Source organism: Lipophrys pholis (assembly GCF_963383615.2).
Source record: "Lipophrys pholis genome assembly, chromosome: 19".
In the NCBI taxonomy this organism is placed as follows: Eukaryota; Metazoa; Chordata; class Actinopteri; order Blenniiformes; family Blenniidae; genus Lipophrys; species Lipophrys pholis.
In genome coordinates, this window is record NC_137647.1 from 11,890,941 (window position 1) to 11,911,542 (window position 20,602).

The 20,602-nt window shown below is 42.0% G+C and overlaps 1 protein-coding gene across 1 annotated transcript in view; it reads right to left on the reverse strand.

Annotated features, from left to right (window-relative positions):
* Nucleotides 1–1,546: 1,546 nt before the first annotated feature.
* grin2aa (glutamate receptor, ionotropic, N-methyl D-aspartate 2A, a) overlaps nucleotides 1,547–20,602 on the reverse strand; it is a 146,216-nt gene continuing 127,160 nt past the window's right edge. Inside the window, exons 11-15 of the mRNA XM_080488682.1 lie at nucleotides 18,960–19,120; nucleotides 15,341–15,430; nucleotides 11,962–12,059; nucleotides 7,647–7,885; nucleotides 1,547–5,846 (exon numbers count right to left, since the gene is read on the reverse strand). Coding sequence (XP_080344808.1) covers nucleotides 3,882–5,846; nucleotides 7,647–7,885; nucleotides 11,962–12,059; nucleotides 15,341–15,430; nucleotides 18,960–19,120 — 2,553 coding nt within the window. The 3' untranslated portion in view covers nucleotides 1,547–3,881. The remainder of the gene's footprint in view (nucleotides 5,847–7,646; nucleotides 7,886–11,961; nucleotides 12,060–15,340; nucleotides 15,431–18,959; nucleotides 19,121–20,602) is intronic.

The window sequence follows — 20,602 nt, forward strand, 5'->3', positions numbered from 1 at the left end:
AGAGAGAGCGAGAGAGAGAGAAACAGTGCCACTGTACAGAAGAGCTCTTGTGAAATTCACACAAAAAATATTGTTTTTACTCTTTATCATTTATAATTCTCAATGATGATGTATTCCCGTATGAATTTACAAGCGATGTATACAGGTGTCATTTCTAAATATATTCAAAATAGTTCCTTAAAAGTCTTTGAGGAAGTATTAGTTTAAAAAAAAAAAGCTCTATTCTTACAGCAAACCATAAAGAAAGAGGTCTTGTATCTTTGGAGGGATAGCAGACTCAAAGTAGAGGGTTGCTTTTTTTTCTTCTATCTTCTTTACAGTTGAAGTCCTGACTACACATGAAGGAGAGGGAGTAGAGAAGCAGAGCTGGTGATACAGTATTTCTCACCTGCCACTGGAAGAAGAGCAAGGAAGTCCCACCGAACCGAGCCAAGCCCTGACCCCTGACCCGCAACTCTATTGGGCAACACAGGCCTGATAATGGCCCGCCATCCAATGAGGAGGCCAGGTCCTCGCCTTCTCCCCCCAAACAGCAGCAGCATCTTCATTGTGTTAACACAGATTTTTTTTTTTTTTGTTCCTCTCAAATATGTATATACTCACACCTGGTATACAACGCATTAGTGATCATAACATCATAACAAAAATAACCAACAAAAAAAAGAAACATAAAACATTAAAATTGTTACATTTGGGGTTGCATGCCATCACCTCATTATTTATCATTAAATGTAATTAAAATACATTTTTGCCATTAAAAAGAGCAGGGTTGTCATCACAAGGGTTTGTCTGAAAGTGTTTGTGTGTCTGTGTGCGTGTATATGAACATAAAACAGCATCAGTTTACATGACAGTTCTGTAAAAGTAGAACAAATTGAACAAATCGCCATGAGTTCATAAAACGCAAGGGTGCCATTTGATATTTTTACATGTGCATATTGTTCACTTGTCAGCTCACGCAAGCAGCATGTGGAGATAAATATGATAATAATAAATATGCAGAAAAAGATGCAAAAAAAAGGACACATGTTGCTCATCAGTCAACATTGGGTAAGCTGATTGGGAAGCAAGAAGAGGTTTGCTGCAGTTTTCCAAAAGTACAAAAGGTTGATATGACAGTAGATGTCAGAGATGGAGCTTCAATTGAAACACAGTGGCTAATGCAGTTGACTGCTGTTAAAAACCATGAAGAGGAAAGAGAGAGAGAAAGATTTCCATTAGTATTCCTATTTGGGTAGCCGTTACATTTCAGATGTAGAAGAAACATCGGTCATTCTGCTCAAGAGTGCTCAGTTGTGCATGAAGAGGAGCTTCTCCCAACACACTGCACACTGAGAACAGCAATCTTAATTCCCTACCACCATCCCTTCTTTCCCTCCTCTTCCTCTTCTTTCTCTCCTTTACCTTGGTTGCAAGAGTTCAGGCAGAAAGCCGAACTGGAAGACCTTGGACTGGTAAACATCAAAAGGACAAAGGTTTTATACTGCTTCTGTGGCCGCTATAAATTGTGTTGTTTTTCTTTTTTTTCTTTTTTCTTTTTCACGCCTGTATTTCTATAAAAAAGTAAATGCGGCACATTATGTTCTGTTGCTACCTCTACAGTTCCCGCAGAGCACACAGAATCATCCTGAGGTATTTTATTTGACACAATTTGGTTTGTTGTGAACCCAATCAATCAAGCAAATCACTCAGTTACAATGGCTGTATGACTTCTTGTGACTGTACAATTTGTACATTATTATGCTACAAAAAAAGTGTTTTGTGGGCACACGTGTACAAGGAAGCATATGCATGTGCAAGTCTTTTCTGCGGTGTTTTAAAAAATATGAAATGAATGCATAATCAATGGAATTAGGAACCAAATGATTTGGTTATATCGTCAAGCTTACCCAAGTTCACCCATTCACACATACACACACAACTGACTGGACTTTGAGATGGATACATGAGGACATGAGGACATAGTTGTGGAGTTTTCTCACCTCCATCCATCTTGTCCCACCCACCTTTTTCCACATCCCACCCAAGCAATGCTATGATGGTAAACAAGAGATCCATCTCAAGTCAGGTTCATGTCTGCATGACCCCTGGTTGACCAACAGTTGGATCATCCAAAATTCTCAGCACAAGCCCCAGTTAGACCGCTGTGGTTGAATACCATATAGCATTGCTGCTGCTGGACCAATCAGATGAAGTTTAATGATACAAAAACTCACACACAAAAAAAAAAAAACAACTTAAAGTGGCTTTATACATATACAATGCTCTGGTGATGTGTCATGTTGATGGAGGAAGGGAAGGAGGAAAGAATCAATGTTTTTAATAGCTAATACCCTGTTTCTCAGTGGCAGGGAGGTCAAAAGACAAAAATTCATCGGTGCACACCTCTGACAAGGTCAGGGTGGACACAGTTGTCATTTCATCCTTTTCTCCCTTGTGTATCTTCTTTTACTCTCTTCCCTTCCGCCATTGTTTTGTTCTTTTGCAGCCACAGCATGAAATATATTTACTAAGCACAAAGGTCATAGCTTCGATTGTACAAATATCCATCCACCACATCTGGCAAGACACACAGCCCCTTTCATAAACATACAAAAATATGTGTCTGAGAATGTATATGTGTGTATTTTCTCTTCTCTGACACAAAAAGAAATGAACACATGCAAACAAATCTATTACTCTTGATGGTGTTTTTTCTGTAAGCTATGCTGTTTTGAAAGCAAATGTGGGATAAAGGTTTTAAAACTAATGGCTATTGTGCTACCAAATAAGCAAACACTAAAATCCTACATAGGGGGATCCGGATGCCAGAATCCCCAATAAATCTTATAGTTCAAGAGAATAAAAAAAGCAATTCTTTGCAATTATATTTTCTATGTGCAGTGCCACAAATGAAATGCCTATCAATAGCCTCAGGTTTCCCTGCTTGTTTATCTTCTTCTACCAGTCATTTTGTCAGTTTGTCTTTTATCAGTCAGTCTGTAAACATTATTCATTGATAGCACCTACATTACTCTCAGCTTCTCCTCTCTGTCATGCCTTAGCCTCACATATAAGACCATATTTTGACCAAGCACATGATACCTGACTGCCAAAATCCACGGGATGCTTAACTCACTACCATCTAGCCAATCATCTCCTTCATCCTTCTCTCTGCTCTTCCACTGCCAGGTGTCTCGGTGGCCATATTTGTCAGAGTAACAAGTAGCAGACCATTGGACTAGCTCACTGTGATGGCCCGACCCCCTGGGAAGCCTCTGTGTCTAGACCGCCCATCTGGTTTGGCTGTCAGGCCTTTTCTTCTTAAGTAGTAAGCCTCAAACTTGACAGTGGAGGTGGAAAGGAAAAAGAGGAGTGTGGACAGTAGACAGGCAGGTTATCTCCTCCCCCCCTTCCTGTATTTCCCCTGTCAAATAGTTTTTTTTTTCCCATCCTCCTCTTCAACTACTCACATATTTCAGTCATGAAATAATTGACTCTTTCAGATTAATTCTTGCTGGAATCTTGTGTGAAGGTTACTTTGTGTGTACCTTCTCGGTGCCACTAATGAGACTTCACCATGTCCTACCCCATTCAAAAAACCCTGGGGAAAAGGATTCCTTTATCTTTCACACCCAAATACGTATGGCAGAGTGCTGACCATGCAGCCAAATCATTGGTACATGGAGGAGAATGGACAGAAATGGTGATATCATCTGCAAAGAAAGTAGTAGTAATACCGTCATACCCGAGTGGGCACAAGTTCTTTTGGATTACAACATTGAAGAGAAGAAGAAAAACATACTGTGGCTATGGCATCCCTTCGTGGATAACATAGCTGATAAATTATAATACAAATCCAGAGAGGAGCAAGAAGGAAATAACACATTATTTCTTAACACCTAAACATCTGACTCCAGACTGGGAATTTTTTTATACACCCGTCTATTGCTGAACTGGGCTGAGTTTAGGACGCCACGCGGGGCTGGGTATGCACTAGTCTTATTGGCTGAGTAAGGCATCACATGCTCTTTATTGTACATGTCATTAGCTATCCGCCCATCCCGTGAGCAGTATGAAGTGGTGGATTTAACGGAAGAGCGGACATTGTTCGCATCATTGCGTGTTTTGATGGAGGGTGCTCCTAGGACTGCTGCAGGAGAAGCCACTGCCAGCTGTTTGTAAATATCAGAGGAGCTACGCCCATGAACCAGTCTGCTGCTGGTATCATCCCTTAGTGAATGGCCGAGGAAAGGGTTTTCCGAGCCATGGGCCGGGTACAGGGACTTGCTCCTCTTGCTTTCCTCCAGGTTGTGGTTAAACAGCATTGATTTGGACCCGGTGCCGAAGAGTCTGCCGGAGTAGGGACGCATGCCAAAGAGATTCGCATAGTGCGAATCGGATGCCGAGTCCAAGAAGCGATCCTTCTCCTTGAGGCTGACACTGCGTGCTGGTCGGCCAAGGTCCACATCCTTGGGTTTTTCGAGCATGATGTTGTCAAAGGAGTGCTGACGACTTAGCCTCAAACGGTTTCTTTTTTGGACATGTGGCCCATCTGTTTGTGGCCAATAGAGACCAAACATTTCGTCCTGTTGCTGCTGCTGTTGGTGATGCATAGTGGGACTAACCAAAGGGTCTGCAAGAAGTTGGTCCTCACTGATGTCATATAGATTGGCTGAGTGGAGGCATGCTTCACATCGATTATAGGGAGACCGAGTGGCAGAAGCTGAGGCAGTTCCAGGAGGAGGGTATGACCCTCCGGGTGGGTAGCTCGCAGTCACTTTGGACAAGCAGGATCGGCAGTGTGTCTGTTTGTAGCGATCAATAGATTCGTGTGGGGACAGGGAAAGGTTTTTTTCTTTCAGGTTGTAGTGTTTAGAGTAAGCTGGGTCTGGTAGGAGATCCGAGTCTGGGTGATGCAAAGGTGAAGAGTTCAGATGAATGATGGGCTGCTCACACTTCCTATAGTTGTCACTGTGATCTGAGTAGATTTCAGGGTATTCCAAATCGTCTGCAGCAAGACCACAGCTCTCGCGGTAGTGAACGGGATCTGAATGGAGGCTCAGCTCTCGGTCTGAGTCAATGGTGTAGATTTTTTCTCCTCCTGCTCCTCTCCCAGATTGGTTGGTTCCACCAGTGACCTGCTTAGTCTTTAAGTAGGACAGCTCCACCTCACTACAGTCCCTTGGGTATTTTGACGTCACCGATCTTTTTTTTAAGTTGTCCTTGGGTTTCAGGTGCTTGTTGTTTTCTGGGTCCTTATAGGAAGCTGCCCTGCTAGAACAGTCGGAGATGTCAGAGTGGGCTGTGTCCTCAGGGAGGTAGCGCTGTGTCTTCATTGACATTCTTGGGTCTGGCAGGAGCATGTCAGGCATTGGAGGGGGTCCAGGTGGCACAGAACGGAGTGTGTCCACTGACTTCTTCCACAGTGTTCGAGGTGGTTTGGCATTGGTCTGCACTGCGTCAGCACTGACAGCAACCTCCACTGTGTTAGGATTGGCATCATTCAGGGTCAACGGATGCTGCCCTCCCTGGAAGATATAATTGTTCAGGTGATCCTTGTGGCGATTGGCAAGATAAGACTGCAGATCACCTGCGTCCCCATAGATCATATCTTTTGGAGCATAGCTTCGGTTGTCGGCATAAATGAAGTTGCCCTTCTCTGCCATCATGTCCATGATCATGGGGCCAGCTGAGTGCATAAATTCCCGTTTAGGTGAGTTCATATGGGAGCCACCCAGGTTAGACATGTTGGTCATCTGTTTCGCTGACTTGATGAGCTTGAGCATTTTGTCTTGGGGGCTAAAGTCTAGATCTGTCTTTTTCTTCATGTCAATGTGGACACCATGGATGCAACTCCAGATTCCCTGCAGAGTGACATATGGATATAGAAAAAGAAATGTGGCGTAATATGAAATGAGATGAAAGGTATACATATAATGGATTCAGAAAAATGTATTGAGTTAAAAAAAAACAAGAAAGAAGGGATGAGAAAGAGAGAGAGAGTGTCTGGTTATTTTTCATAACAGCCATACATGTCCTATTAAAATATTTCACTGTATATTGAAAATAGCTTAGTGCGTTGCAGTTCACTGTGGTGTTTTTGTTATAATGTGTTTAGACTATTTCGCAAAGAAAAACTGCATCATGCACTAAAGCTGAAAATATATAATATGAAAATATGAATCTTACAAACAACATTTGTTCGAAATGTCTAAAAATCTTTAGGAAGGACTTAACAAGCATAGAATCAGAGTTGATCATCGAAAATGTTAAAAGGACAAAATGCAGAAAGTATTGCTCAAGAATATGCATCAGAATATCTTTGGTAACGAGCATCAATCCATCACCGCCCAGACAACAACTCCTGTTTACTGTATTTTCCAAAGCAGGCACATATATGATGCAATGCACTGAAACTAGTCTTTCAGCAGATTTATCAATTTTGTAGTACGGCTATATTTCACGTTAAAAAGCTTCAGTTTTATAAAAAAGATACACATGTCCTACAATGACTTGAATTTATTCAAACGCCTAGATGAATATAGCAATCTAGAAAAGTGAATACACTTATTAGAGTTAAAACTGCAAAGTTTTATTGAGAGGTTACACCATTTCTATGGAAAAAAATGACAGCAAACAACACATTTATCATCCTTCAAATTAAAACCAAGATGCTCTTTGTCAATAATAATAAAAATACACAATACACACATAAGCAGAGAAAACCCCCCCGGAGAAGAAAGCAAATTATGTGCTGTTTCCTGATTTCCCATTTCACAAACCCATTATTAAAAAGCATTTAAAACATTAGTGCACATTTTGTGAAGCTTATCAACAGAAGATAAATCATTAAGAATGTATCTTGTTGTAAATAACTCTTGAGAATGCCTTTTGAAATAAAGTCTTTTCAAGAACCTCACTTTATCCTCTATGAGTTTTTTTTTTTTTTTTTCCCACCTCACTACTCCCTTCTGTTAACTTTTACGGAGAGTCACACTCTGCTTCAAAAATAGTGCAGAGACACTGCAGTGCTTTTAGGGATGCACGTCCATGTCTTCCGCTCCCACATACAGAGAGAACGCTGACCTTTTTGCAGAAAGAGGGAGAATGAATTGATTTAGTGCTGCTTGCCGTTATTTCACCCAAAAAACAGTGCTGCAATTAGGATCTATTTTTGTCGAAATTCAACGCTGCCTCGTGATCCCCCTCCCCCCGTCTCCATCCCCATCTTTCCCTTTCATCCTCCGTTGTGCAGCCCCTCCCTTCTTTCCCTCGTTTAATTCAGCGTCTTAGTTTAGCAGTTGCTCTTTCTCTCTGCATGTCTCCGCTGCTTGTGCTGCTCTCTTATTCTGCAGATAGAAAATAACACTAAGACAGGGCTGTCTAACCCCAATAATGCAGCATTAGCCTCCAGTTTAGCTGCAGTGCCTCATTGCGTCTTCGAGCCTCGACTTCGACCACTGTTAACCCAGTCAGAACACCCCAGGCCCAGATATTCACACAGGCTCGTGTGAATACATGGCTACATGCTCAATGGCCCATGTCTTTGGGTTTACAAGTAAGCCTTGTTTTGATTTAAAATGTAATTTATATGTAGATTTGCAACTCTTTCTTTCTCCCAAAACATTGGAAGCGCATGCTAAAATACACAAACATGTCCTCACCCGGCTGATGGAGAAAAGAAGACCCGGCGTGCCGGAGCAGACCCCAGTGAAGCAGTATCGAAGCCTCCAGTAGAAGAGATGCTCGGAGACAAAGGTAATGAGGGAGAGCCCCATGGCTGTGGCCAGCATGTAGAAGACCCCCGCCATGTTGTCCACATCCAGCTGACTGGACATCACCTCGTTCTTCTCATTGTGGCAGATTCCTGTCAGCCACTGAGCTTCCAGTTCCTCCATTTCACCTAAAAAGGACATTTTAATAAATATATTTTATAAAGGTATTAACATGTTTACATCCTGCCTATGTGGGTCAGTGTTTCACAATTGAAACAGCAAATGCCAGAAATAGAAACATTATGAGGACATTGCTTATGACAGTGATAACTTGAAAAGTATGCGGTATCATGTATAGCATTCTGTGGTCTCTTGTTATTTTCAAGTAGTTTTATTATACATAGACTACAAATGTGTGCCTAATGGTTTTTGTTTTCTATCACAATTTTAGTTTAAAAATACCTTTTGACTCTGTACCCTATGTTTTTCAGGGTTGTTTAAAATATATTTCTTTGGATGCCACCAGCCACTGTTCCTGCAATCCCCTCGATCTAGCCTGATAGTTCAAACAGATTGTTTCTTTAGTGTTAATAAAAGAAAGGTAGAAAGCAACAAAGACCTTATCTTTTCTCATTCCTCACTTTGTGTTCCCTTCCTTCTATTTCCCCCCCTCTCCGGCTTCCGCTGTGACATTTGGTGCGTGGCTAATCCAATCTATGTCATTCAGGGCCGGATAACTAAGGCTGCTATTGGGGAAAGACAAATATCCCGGTTTTGTTCAGCTCGATGTCAGTGGGGTGCCGGCTCGCTAACACATCATTAACCCTTTTGCAAAATTGGGGCGCATTTGTCTCGTGTCAGAGTTGCAACCACACTAATAGATTTAGTTGAGGTACATCTGTTTTTAAATGGCCTCTCGTTATGCTTGGAATCAGCTGTAAAAGCAAATTAAGACGAACAAGATGTGTAGGTATCAACAGGTCACCTTGTCTTTAATTTTTTTTTTTTTGTAATCGAGTGCAGTCAAGGGAAAAGCAGTGGGGAGCTACTCCTGCCTGTGCTGCTGCTTTGACTCCAGGGGGAAAGTGTTGCTGAAATTCAAATTTTGTTCTCTTTTCAGCAGTCAGAGGGCTCAAGCAATAGTCGGGTGACCAGTCAGCTGGAACACAGGAACACAAGTCCCAACAAGTTGTGCCCACCCTTTCAGGGTGTATGTAAAAATAGCTGGGTCTGAAGCATGAAGGACAAGAGGAAAGCATTTCTTTGACGATTTTGTACCGATTAAAGATAAAAAAAATTATAGTTGTAGTCAGTATATCAAATCAGGTCTACCTCATAAAGGCTGAAGAAATAAAAGTCCCTCACCCTGAGTGTGTAAACATTTTTCAAATGGTATTACTTTAAAGCTTGCAAGAGTGATGACATTGATCCTATATTTGAGCATGTGCTGAGCGCGTAAGAGAATAATTGTTCTGACAATTGCCTAATGCATTATATCAGTATTCTGATTAAACGTTTACAATGTGCAACTACAAATTACTGAGATGTTTCCTGTAGTGGGAAAACAGAGTGAGTCACAAACGGGGCGAGCTGGAGGGAGCGGTGTCTCCTGTGAGACGAGTGCGTCACATGATGCTGCAAGGCCAACCTCAGACCTATGTTATGCACCTTTTTTTATGACAACACAGCACACGCGATTTCACACATGAATTGTGAGCCAGCCTTCACATCCAGGGACATCACTGGTGATGAGAGACAGACCAACAAGCTTGGAGATCAAACTGCGGCCTTTGATGATAAAGAGCTCTTATTCTTCAAGCCCACAGAGAGCGAGGGTCGGTCGGAAGTGCAAACAAAAGCAACAGCGTTGCTTTCAACGCCATTTACAAAGTTGAGCATTGTGAATTCTTCCCTAAAGGGGCAGATTGTGAACGCTGAGTCCTTCTGTCATTTCTAAGGAAGAACATTTAATGCCAACACACTCGGTTGCTCTGCCTGATTGACTAGAATCCTATAGAAAGCTAAATTGCGTGCTCATGCAAATAAATTGCACTATGAGTTTACAAACAAAGAAGAACACCATGAGTGACGTCACATGCAAACAGGAGTTTTCCAGTGAGAGCTTTGTGGGGATTAGGATCTCTTTACATGAGAACGATGTACTATTTTATTGCATTTACCGTGGAGTGATTGGATGGCACAATGAGCCCTCACAAGCATCAAATGAAATGTGACACCATGAAGTGGGACGTGTCGGCGGAGAAAGATCGATGAAATCAGATTTCTACTGCAAATAAATGTGAATTTGTAATAACAGAAAAGTGCAGTATGGGAGATGATTGGTCCCAAGTCAAAAGTTTAAAGGTACAACCCTGAAAATAAAACGTCATATGAGAGTCTGTAAAAGAACGCTCAGCTGAGGAAATGCCTCTCAGTACAATAACTGCAGCATCTCTGGTGAGACGATTTGGAGCTTTTCAAAAACGTGACAAATAAGACGCAATCACGAATAACGCAAACGTATTAAACCAAATATATCAAATGACATTGAGCATTCATTTATTAGCATAAACGCCTTTCAGTATTTTGGACTATCTGGTGTCTGTTATTTCATATTCATGAGGACAAAATAACAAAATAATATTCGTAGATTTCACATTTGTGTGCGTGCAATATTGAGCTGAGGCTGGATTTTTTAAACGAGGAGCTTTGTTAAGACAGGCACATTGTGCAAAAGTTTCAGGGCCACATGACTTTATTTGCTAACCCAATCAAAAGGCTAAATTTAAAGCTTGAATGACAGTGTTTAAAGCATTGAAGGACATTGTTTTTTGTTTGTTTGTTTTTTTGAAATTCTTAAAAAAAAAAAGGACTTGAAGTGATTGGGGTATCACATTGGCAAATTTGAATAACATACAGATTTTTTCTTTTTTTCTCCCATCATGATTCATATTTTGTGGATTTTCTTTTTTTTTTTTTTAATGTAACTTTTGGAGACAGATTGAGGCTCAGCTATGTCTTTGCATGCCATGTGTTTGCGGGCAGGATCAGATTCCCCTGAGCCTCTCCAAACAAATCTCCTCTCAATCCTCTCTGTCCCTGAAATGCCATATGTTTCTCACCCACATTGTGCCTATATGATCAAGCAGCATCTGCCAAGACACAACACCACAATCAAGAACCTTCCCTCCTCTCAGTCTTCATCTTTCCACCTCTTTTTGACACAATTTCTCCTCGTCTAGCCCTCATCCTCTCCTCCATGCCTCTTTCTAACCTCTGTCTGGCCATCCTGTGTACACCATCTCTGACCCTGCCGTCTCTCTTTTGTTGTTTTATCGTTGACTTTTTCATCATATTTCCCAATTTTTCTTCACACTTTTCCCCTTTACTTTTTCCATTCTCATGTAAGTTTTAGATAAACAGCAAGAGGGAAAAGAGTGAGGTTCTTAGTTGAGTAACATCTTCAGTTATTATTTGCAAAGGATGACTGCTTCAACAAGCAGCAACAATGGGGGGATTGGATGGCATTAATAATGACAAGACAGAGCAAAACAAAACAAAACAAAAAACACCAAGTCTGATTTCTGTCAAAAATGATCTCGCAGATAAATGTGTCGGAGGGTGGCCGCCATGCTCTGAAGCCCTGATAAGATTTGGTTCGAGAGGATTATTATGACACCAACGTTCATTTAATCAACTTCAGTGCACTTAATGTGAGTGGCTGCGAACGCTCACATCAGCAAAATGCTTTGGATGTAAAATGTAAATGAATCTGTCACTAAAAGCTAAGCCGTCTTGCTTCCTTTCTGTTTTGCAGCAGTGAAATTGTTTATGTAAAAACTTCTGAGGCTACTGTAATAAAGGAATGCTGTGATTCAGATAGTGTAATGTGTACACACACACACGCGCACACGCACACGCGCGCGCACACACACACACACACACACACACGCACACACACACAGAGATTTGGTGCTGCAGAGGGGAATATATTAGAATAACTTACACACTCTGCCCTCTGTTTAGAGCAGCCTTTGTGTCCAGAATAACATCAAAGCACTATTTATACTTCACTGCTTTCCCTTTGTGCTGTCAGCAGACAAGGCAGTAGAGATGTGTGTATGAGTGCATGAATTACAACGCTGGCAAAGAACAATCTAACCTCTTTGCCTTCTGGATAGTGTCATGCACTTTTAATTTGTGTATGAGAATGCTGTGGGTGTGTGTGTGTGTGTGTGTGTGTGTGAGAGTGTGTGTTACTCACCGTCTCCAATGATTGCCAGGATGGCCAGATCCACCTGTCGCTTCCAATAGGACCCTTTTTGTAGAGCAATGCCATAACCAGTAGTTGCAAAGATGTACCTGAGCACAAGAGCATCCAAACACACAAACGCACACGTACACACAAACACATATTTTAACCTTTAAAAAAAAAATAAAAATGTTGTAACCTTTATTTCTCCAAATGGTGTCACTGTGATTAAAATTTTCTTGAAGAATACACCATGCATAGTGATGCACAGAAATGTCATGGAGCTGGAATCGAGGTCACAAATAAATAAAAAAAAAAGAAAAAAAGGAAAGTCCTCTTAAAACTGTACAAACCTGTAGGGTCACATCTCAAGAGAATACCCATATGTTTTTGTTAGGTTTTTTTGCTGCAAAGACACTATTTCAATTAGTAATTCAAGAGAGGTTACCAAAATCCACAGGACTCATCAGGGTTGAGCTGAAGCAATCATGAAAGAGAGTTAGGCAATTAAAAACAAAAAAACAAAAACAAAAAAAAGTGTTGTGTCACTCTGCTTTTGGTTCAGCGCAGTGAAAAAACACTATTACAAAGGCCAGTACCAAATTCAGCATTCTGTCAGCATTGCCAGCTGGGAATTATAGGATTATTGTGCCAGAATGTTAAAATGATCGTATTTTGGAGGGAAATTATTGCACATCCGTCAAAACACAGTCACGCTTTAGGTCTGATTTACTAAGAACCTGCAATAACGTGCTAAATTGAATGCCAATGCAAATAGATTGCGCTTTAACTTTTGATCTGCTGGAAAAGTTAGTGTCTCCTTGTTTGCTTGCGTTCCCTCACAGTGATGGATGACGCACTGAGCCCCCGCAGGAACAAAATTAAATATGATGGATCCATTCAGTTGTCGTAGGAAGTTCTCAAATATATCGGTGAACTACAAGGTATTAAAAAAAAAAAAAGGGAAAAAAAAACAGGAAGAATAAAAATGTGGGAGATGGCTGGTCACAGAATCCAAGCTGAGAAAATAAAAAGCAACAGTAAAAGATTCTGAAAAGATTGCTAGAACTAAGAATAGGCACAACACAAGATACATCTCAGGTTAAATTCGGCCCATAAAAGTTTCGAGGGGGGCCAACTGAGGAAATGATGACAGCAGCATTTCTGCTGGAGGCTGAGCCGACTTGCGTCTCCTTTTCAAATGTGTTTAAATCACCATCTTGAACAATGCACATTGTTTCAGGTGTTCACATTGTAAATTGCAAATTAATCTATTAGCAGACACACCTCCCTGTATTTTGTGCGATCTTGAACACATGCCAGGTATTCCATACTCATTTAAACAACCGGGGCGAAGTAGATAGTGTTAATTTAAACATCTGTCAGATGTGATCATCATCGAGTCCTGATGGTAGACACTTGTGGAAATCTTCCAGAAGTGACTATTTTTATACGTGTAAACCTTTAGTAGATCAGGCCCGTTGTGTTTAATAGCATCCTACAGGCGCTCAGAGTTTGCTGTGTTGAGAAAAAAAAAAAAAAAAAATCCCTTTTCTGAATTTGGAACAGGCTCCACTGTAATTTCATTTGAGTGTCAGGCCCAATTGTGGGCTTCGTTGTCTCTTTGAGTCCTCTTCGTCTTCTAGAACACACTCCTCTAACTATAAGCATGCCAGAAAGGGTGACAAGAGGGCTGATTGTTCAGTAGGTGGTCTGAGCTCTTATCCTGAACCTAACTTGCTGCCAAGCAAGTTATGATCAGCATTCCCTCAGCAACCCACCTAGGAAACAAGTTAGCCACCATTGTCGGTACAGAAAACCAGTTCACCAACCTCAGATCTGCTTGGCTGACTTCAACCACACATTCACCAAGCGCTCAAATCACCATACATTAGTCTTTTCGGGGGGGGGTTGATGGATGTGTATTGTGCAGAGTACTTAATGATCCAACAAATACGATCATTACTGTAAACCTGGCGATGCTACGTCCCGCCCACACCTCCCCAGCGGTACATTTCATGCATGGGACTTTCAAAATACAGACCTTTTTCTGGCTCTCTCCTTTTGGACCTTGACATGTGACTGTTTATAGATAAGTAGTTTATACCAAAAGGGGTCATATTATGCAAAATCCGCTTTCTAATGGTTATCCAACAGTAATATGCATCCCCATACCTGGGAATGACGCCCTAGAAGTGAAGAAAGTCTGCCATCTCTCTCTCCCTGGCTTGCTTCATAAAAAAAAAAGAAGAAAAAAAAGAAAAGAAAGTGTTGCTCCAACGAGCGAATCAGACATCAACCCTGATATAGTATCATCAGGGGTTTAGCCAATCCCAATCAAAGTAGGCCCTCCCTTTGACCCTCCCACAATTAGGCAGGTCTGCTCTGGCACATGGCACCACGAGAGGAAGTACTTCCTCCACTTCCCAAGATGAGCCTGTGTGGGTGGAGCCGGTCCAGCTCACACAGACACAGCAGATTCTGAGTGGAGCTCATATGATCCAATATTCAAATGGCTGAGAATCAAGGAAAAGCTGAATTTGGGGAAATAAACTTTGAATACAACGTTTTTGGACCAACGAGACTAATGTGTTGAAAAGCTGTATAATATGACCCCTTTAATAATCCATGATATTAAATTCACACACTGGTGTCTTGTTAGTTGCGGTGTCTAGCCAATTCGATTACAATTCAATTGCATTATCAACTGATTTGTTTTGTCTTATTAACATTTACCTGTTTGTGATTATCTTTGTGACACTATGTTTGATTTTAAAATTAAATTAGACAAGTCATTATTCGTTGTACAAGTATCCAAACAGTGTGTCGGTTTGTTTTCTTTACAGAAGAGTGTTCTGATGTTGTGTATGTCAGTTTATACCTTTGGGCCGGTGATTTGTCACTTCTTTCATGGTCTGAGATTTTAAAGTTTAAAAGACAGGCCAAGCTGAGTCAATCTCTTCTTTTCACAGTGTGCAGCAGAGGATGAGGGAATTGTGCTGAAATGACTGTGATCTTAGTGGTTTTCTGACCCAAATAGATTTGTACATCATGATGAATGTGGATTTTTTTTTTGTTTCCTGTCAATCACTTCAGAGCGGGGATCTCCATGCAGCCGAAATAAATAGCAGCAACAACGGCAATGACCAAGAACACCGTCCTCGAACAAAAGGCACTGTGAGTCTCGTCTTAAAACAAAGAAAGAATGTCAGTTTTTGAAGAGCAGATTCAATTTGGCTGGTATTTGCTGCAGTGCAAGTCAACAAGAACAAATGAACACACACCTTATTACAATACAAGAATGATCAGGATGGGGAACAATGACAGAATTACATAACCAACTCAGGCAAATCCTCAAATGAAAGCATCTTTTTAAGGAAGTATAGGTTACCCGCTGCCAATGGTCACCAGCTTACATCCCTCGTCTCTGCCAGCCATGTAGTTCAATACTGCAGCATCATAGATGAAGGCATCCAGTTTGCTGTGAAGGAAGAGAAAAAAGAAAACAACAGGAGAAAACAGATGGAAGGAGGGGATGAAAACAAAATGTGAGGGGTTTCACATTTTTTAAAGAGAGTGAGTGAGATGTGCACAGGAGGAGACAGAAAGCAGAAGAGGGGCTTATTTTTCAGAACGCATTGTTTGGAGATCAATTGTGAAGTGGTAAATCATCTCCAATAAGACTGCAATCCAAGTGTAACCAAACACACAGAGGACACAGTGGGGAGTGGTGGCGGTTCAATACTGCACGCTTCACTGATGATAGGACCTTGGAGACACGCGGGCAACCTAAACAAACTTTAGACAGACACAAACATTGACACTGTCCCACACTCTTTCTGGCTCTGTCAACACACACACACACACACACAAAGACACACATTCACACACACTCATAAATAAGTAGGTTGCAAAGTGGAACGTAAAAGATTCCAGACTCGGACTGACATTTCCAATGTAACTGATGCCGTCACTAACCACTGCTCTCGGACTATCTCAGTTTACACGCACACACACACACACACACACACACACACACACACACACACACACACACACACACACACACACACACACACACACACACACACACACACACACACACACACACACACACACACACACACACACACACACACACACACACACACACACACACACACACACACACACACACACACCCACGGAGCCCTGCTAATAGTGCTGTGACTGGCTGGCATTTACTGAATGTCAGATCCAGCCCTCTAACAGAGGCTCACAGCCGATAGTTTAGCTGTGTAATTAGCTTAACCCAGCACTGTCTCTGTCCACACACACACACACAGTGTCTCCAAACATGTGGGGGACCGGGGGTGTGCGTCGACGAGTGAGCACGTGCGCCTGGCCATTTGAGAGTGTGCACTGGAGCATCTCCGTGAGCAAGGATTTGTTGTGTGCATGTGTTTGGAAGTGCTGGCCAGACATACTGTAGCTCTAATGGCTCGGAGAGGGACTGAGCCACCGCCGGTCTGTCACACCTTCATTTCGGTGAATGAATCGAAGCAGCACAAGATTTTCTTGCCACATCCCATCGACACCTTTGAAAGTCATCTTTAACACGGTGAAATGACCACTTACTGTGACTGTGAATCTTATTTTACACTACTACAGGGCAGCTCTTCAGTACACCACACAACCTGCCATTTGAACCAAAGTGACATTTAAAGACTGAACATCCAAACGAGAATCCCCTTGGAGGTTTTACTTTGGCGTCACTGATTTATTTATATCATATGATGTGAAATGTGCTCCACGTCTTGTCAGACAATGGATATTACTGCAATTTCAGGTTTTAAAAGTGTTCCAAAATCACAAATTAAAACCACAGAAAGACAGTTATCTGTCACGGATCTTTAATTATGCAGGGCTGTCTTCAGACTGACAGGAGCACTGTGTCATCAAAACACAAGGGGCTGCATCGGTGTGGCTACAGGTTACCAGAGAGAAAATGAACCACAAACTGTTCACATTGAGGGTTGTGATGCCAAGACTCTATGTGCTGAAACTCTGAAATCTCTGAGAAATTTCCACAGCAGTTACAACTCCTCTGCTTCTCTGCATCTACATTTGCATGCCAAAATGCAGATTCTTTGAAGTAAAAGTGGCCCATAATATTGAGACACTCAGCCTTAAATGTGCTTTTGTCATCTTGCTAGAAGACTGAATGGGAGAGCCTGTTTAGGTTCAGGACAAGATCAAACTCACTACAGACTCAACCACAACAGGTATAAAGGCTTTGTGGCCGACAAAATGATTAACCGATATCTATTCAAAATTAAATGTACCAGCACAAATACAATCTAAACTTTGCTGGCATCGTGGGTAATCTGAGTCCCGGAATGTAATCAAATCAATTTAAGCTCCCCTGTGCATAGTTTTGGTTCTTGTGGCTGTAACAGATTTTGTGTGTAAAGCCTGTCAGCATTATGTGTGATCAGGGCTAATCCAGCCATCGAGCCTCAAATAGCTGAACGCTGCAGTGTTGCTCATCTGCTAATACCACAGAATAGAAATATCAATGAGGGTATTACTGACTGCAGACACCTGCAGCTGGCTGGGTGTGCACAGATATATGCGAGTTCTCGTTTTTGAAGCATTTTGCAGCTATGCACGTGGTATTAGTTTACTTAAATACTTGTAGGAGTACGCGTGTCGTGTGTTAATACAACTGCACAGACAACCACGAGTATTAGTGATGCTGCAGTGGTTTAAGCCGTCTTTACATGTTTACATCCAGTATACTTATGACTTATGGATGTTGAATAATGTGCTGAAAGACATAACTGCTTAAAAATCACGTGTCCAATATTATTATTCTCATAACAGTCTTTTTTTTTTTTAATGAATTATTCCTGTTTGATCTTTCACTGTCCTTTGAGCTGGAAGCTCTGATTGGTTCCTGCCCCATGACCATTAACCAATCAGCACGATCTCCTTGTCCTTTCATTTCATCAACCTTTTGTCCTTTACTGATTTTCTTTCTTCCTCCTCCTCCAGTCTCTCTGCTCCTTCATGCTGTGCTTGCTTGTTAATTCTGTCCTTTCCCTCACTTGACTGTTAACATCAAATTCCTTTTCTTCCTTCCCCCCCCTTTCCACGAGGCTGCATCTTTCAATTCATCACCACTTTCTTCTTCTTCCTCCACTCTTCCACCGTTTCCTCCAATCAGACATTTTGCCCTTGGCCTCCTAGGTTGGTCCGCTTTCCTCGTTTTCCTCATGTGACAGTGTAAAGTGAGTCACCCCTCCGACTTTCCTCCATCTCTTTCTTTTCACACACCATCTCTACCTTCACTTTTCTATCTACCCATCCCTCTCAAATTGTTCCAACCTTTCAATCTGTCCTTGGGTAGCTTTGTGTTTAAACCCCCGGCTCACCAACCTCCCTTATACATGTGTGTACACACACACACACACACACACACACACACACACACACACACACACACACACACACACACACACACACACACACACACACACACACACACACACACACACACACACACACACACACACACACACACACACACACACACCATCAGTCCGTCCCACTATAGACACCAGTTCTAAAAATAACTCCTGCTGTTCCCAATGAGAAAGTCCATTCATCCTGAGTCTCGGAGGACCTGTCAAACACATTCACAAAAGCACACGACCACGCGCACGCGCACACGCACGCACGCACGCACGCACTCACGCACACGCGCACACGCACACGCACACACACACACACACACACACACACACACACACACACACACACACACACACACACACACACACACACACACACACACACACACACACACGTGAGAAGTACACTTGCAGACAAATTTCCCCTCGGGGACGATGAATTTCCCTGTTTAACTCTCTAATTACATATACAATTTAATACAGGTGGAGCTTTTCACATGAATGGTTGGTGTGAAGTGGATTAACAAGCATCCCCACACGCCGTGTCTTTTTTACCCGGTTTTAAGGCTGACAAGTGCATCCTGGACTCCAGTCTGATGATATTTCACCATATACTGATGCATTGCTGGGTAGTTCTTCCTGATGTTCCTCTCGGTGGATCCGTTCGGAACTGTGCCAAAGCGGAACGGCGGTGAATATGCATACGGGTTCTGAAACTGTGGGAAGGAAGAAAATGAAAGGAAATAAGGAGGACAGACAAGACAGCAGAGGTTAAGCGGGAACACAGAAAGAAGTAGTGAACAATATAACAGAGCTTGTGTGTGTGTGTGTGTGCAACACTTTTTATCTGTTTTATAAATGCATCTCCTCATATTATATATCCCACTCGCTGCAACCACCAGCTCTTCTTTCATATTAAGACAAAAGTCTGTTTTCACACATTCATAAAGATGATAGTAGGGTGCACTTCTAGCATGCACCAACCTCCATAACTCACAAAATCCCTTGTGAATCCACATGACAAATGTGTGATTGATGGCTTCTGTGTATTGTTGAAAAGGTGATCAACCAGGAAATTAAAAGTTGTGCTCCTGAGTGTATCAACAGAAACTGGAGATGAGTGAAGACCCTATAGGCTTCCACAACCTGACAGTGGCTAAAAATAGCACAGGAGCATCCCTCACAGACTGATTGTATTTTCAACCCTTTTGACAAATACGGTATGTCCTGAATGCCAAAGTGGATGTTTTGGGACTGTGGCATATGGGTATGGTGTATCCTGGGTGTTTTCTTTCTTTGTGATTTTCGGCCGGATGTTGTGGCGGCTTTTTCCTTTACACCATTGGGACTGTGAGCTCCCTCAAGAATTGGCACTCACCACGGCGTAAGCAGACTTATGTGTGCACGCTAAGATGTGCTGCATTTGAAAATTGTTTTTGTTTGTGCACAGTGGGGAGTGTCTGACTGAGTCTGCTGTGTTGAGAATTGCTGCTTGACTGGCTGTTCCACTGAGGGCTGTGCAGATTTTGTTTTCTTTAAACCATTTGATGCCTTTTTCAAACCCATTTTGTCTTTTTATGACATATGGACAGTTTATGTTTCAGTCCCATTGAGAATGAGGTGTAGGATGATTTACTGTATTTGGAATGCAATTGGAACTTTCTTTGTTTTGTATTTACTGTGTTGTTATGCGTCATTCATTTTCTCTCTCACTTGTTTGGGAGTCCGCTCTGTTTATGTGAACTACTCACAAGCCACATGTAAATACATTATATAAACAGCGTGTCAATATTTACAGATCTTTTTAAATGCACTATCTGCCTGGAAGCAGGGGCATCTCCATTGTATAATCAGGTCACGGTGAGGGTGCAATGACAAGCCAAACTCCTCTGCGCACAAGCGTGTGCATGCATACGTTTGCGGTGATGTCATACAGTGTATGTGTCAGCATGACAAGCAATAGTCCTCCGGGGAGGTAGGCTGTCTTCACGCAGTCGCTGCTATTGTTTGCATCTCTCCCCTCATCTTTGCTTCCTTTGTGCCTGTCTTAAGGTTGAGCAGAAGCTTTAAGGTCAGAGGAGGGTAAATATGGCAAGGGGAGGCCGGCGAGGGAAATGCAGATTGAGAAAGTGCTCTTCTCCTGCTGGATAATTACCAGTGAAGGGCTTTTAAGAAGTGCACCAGCCACCGCTAACAGA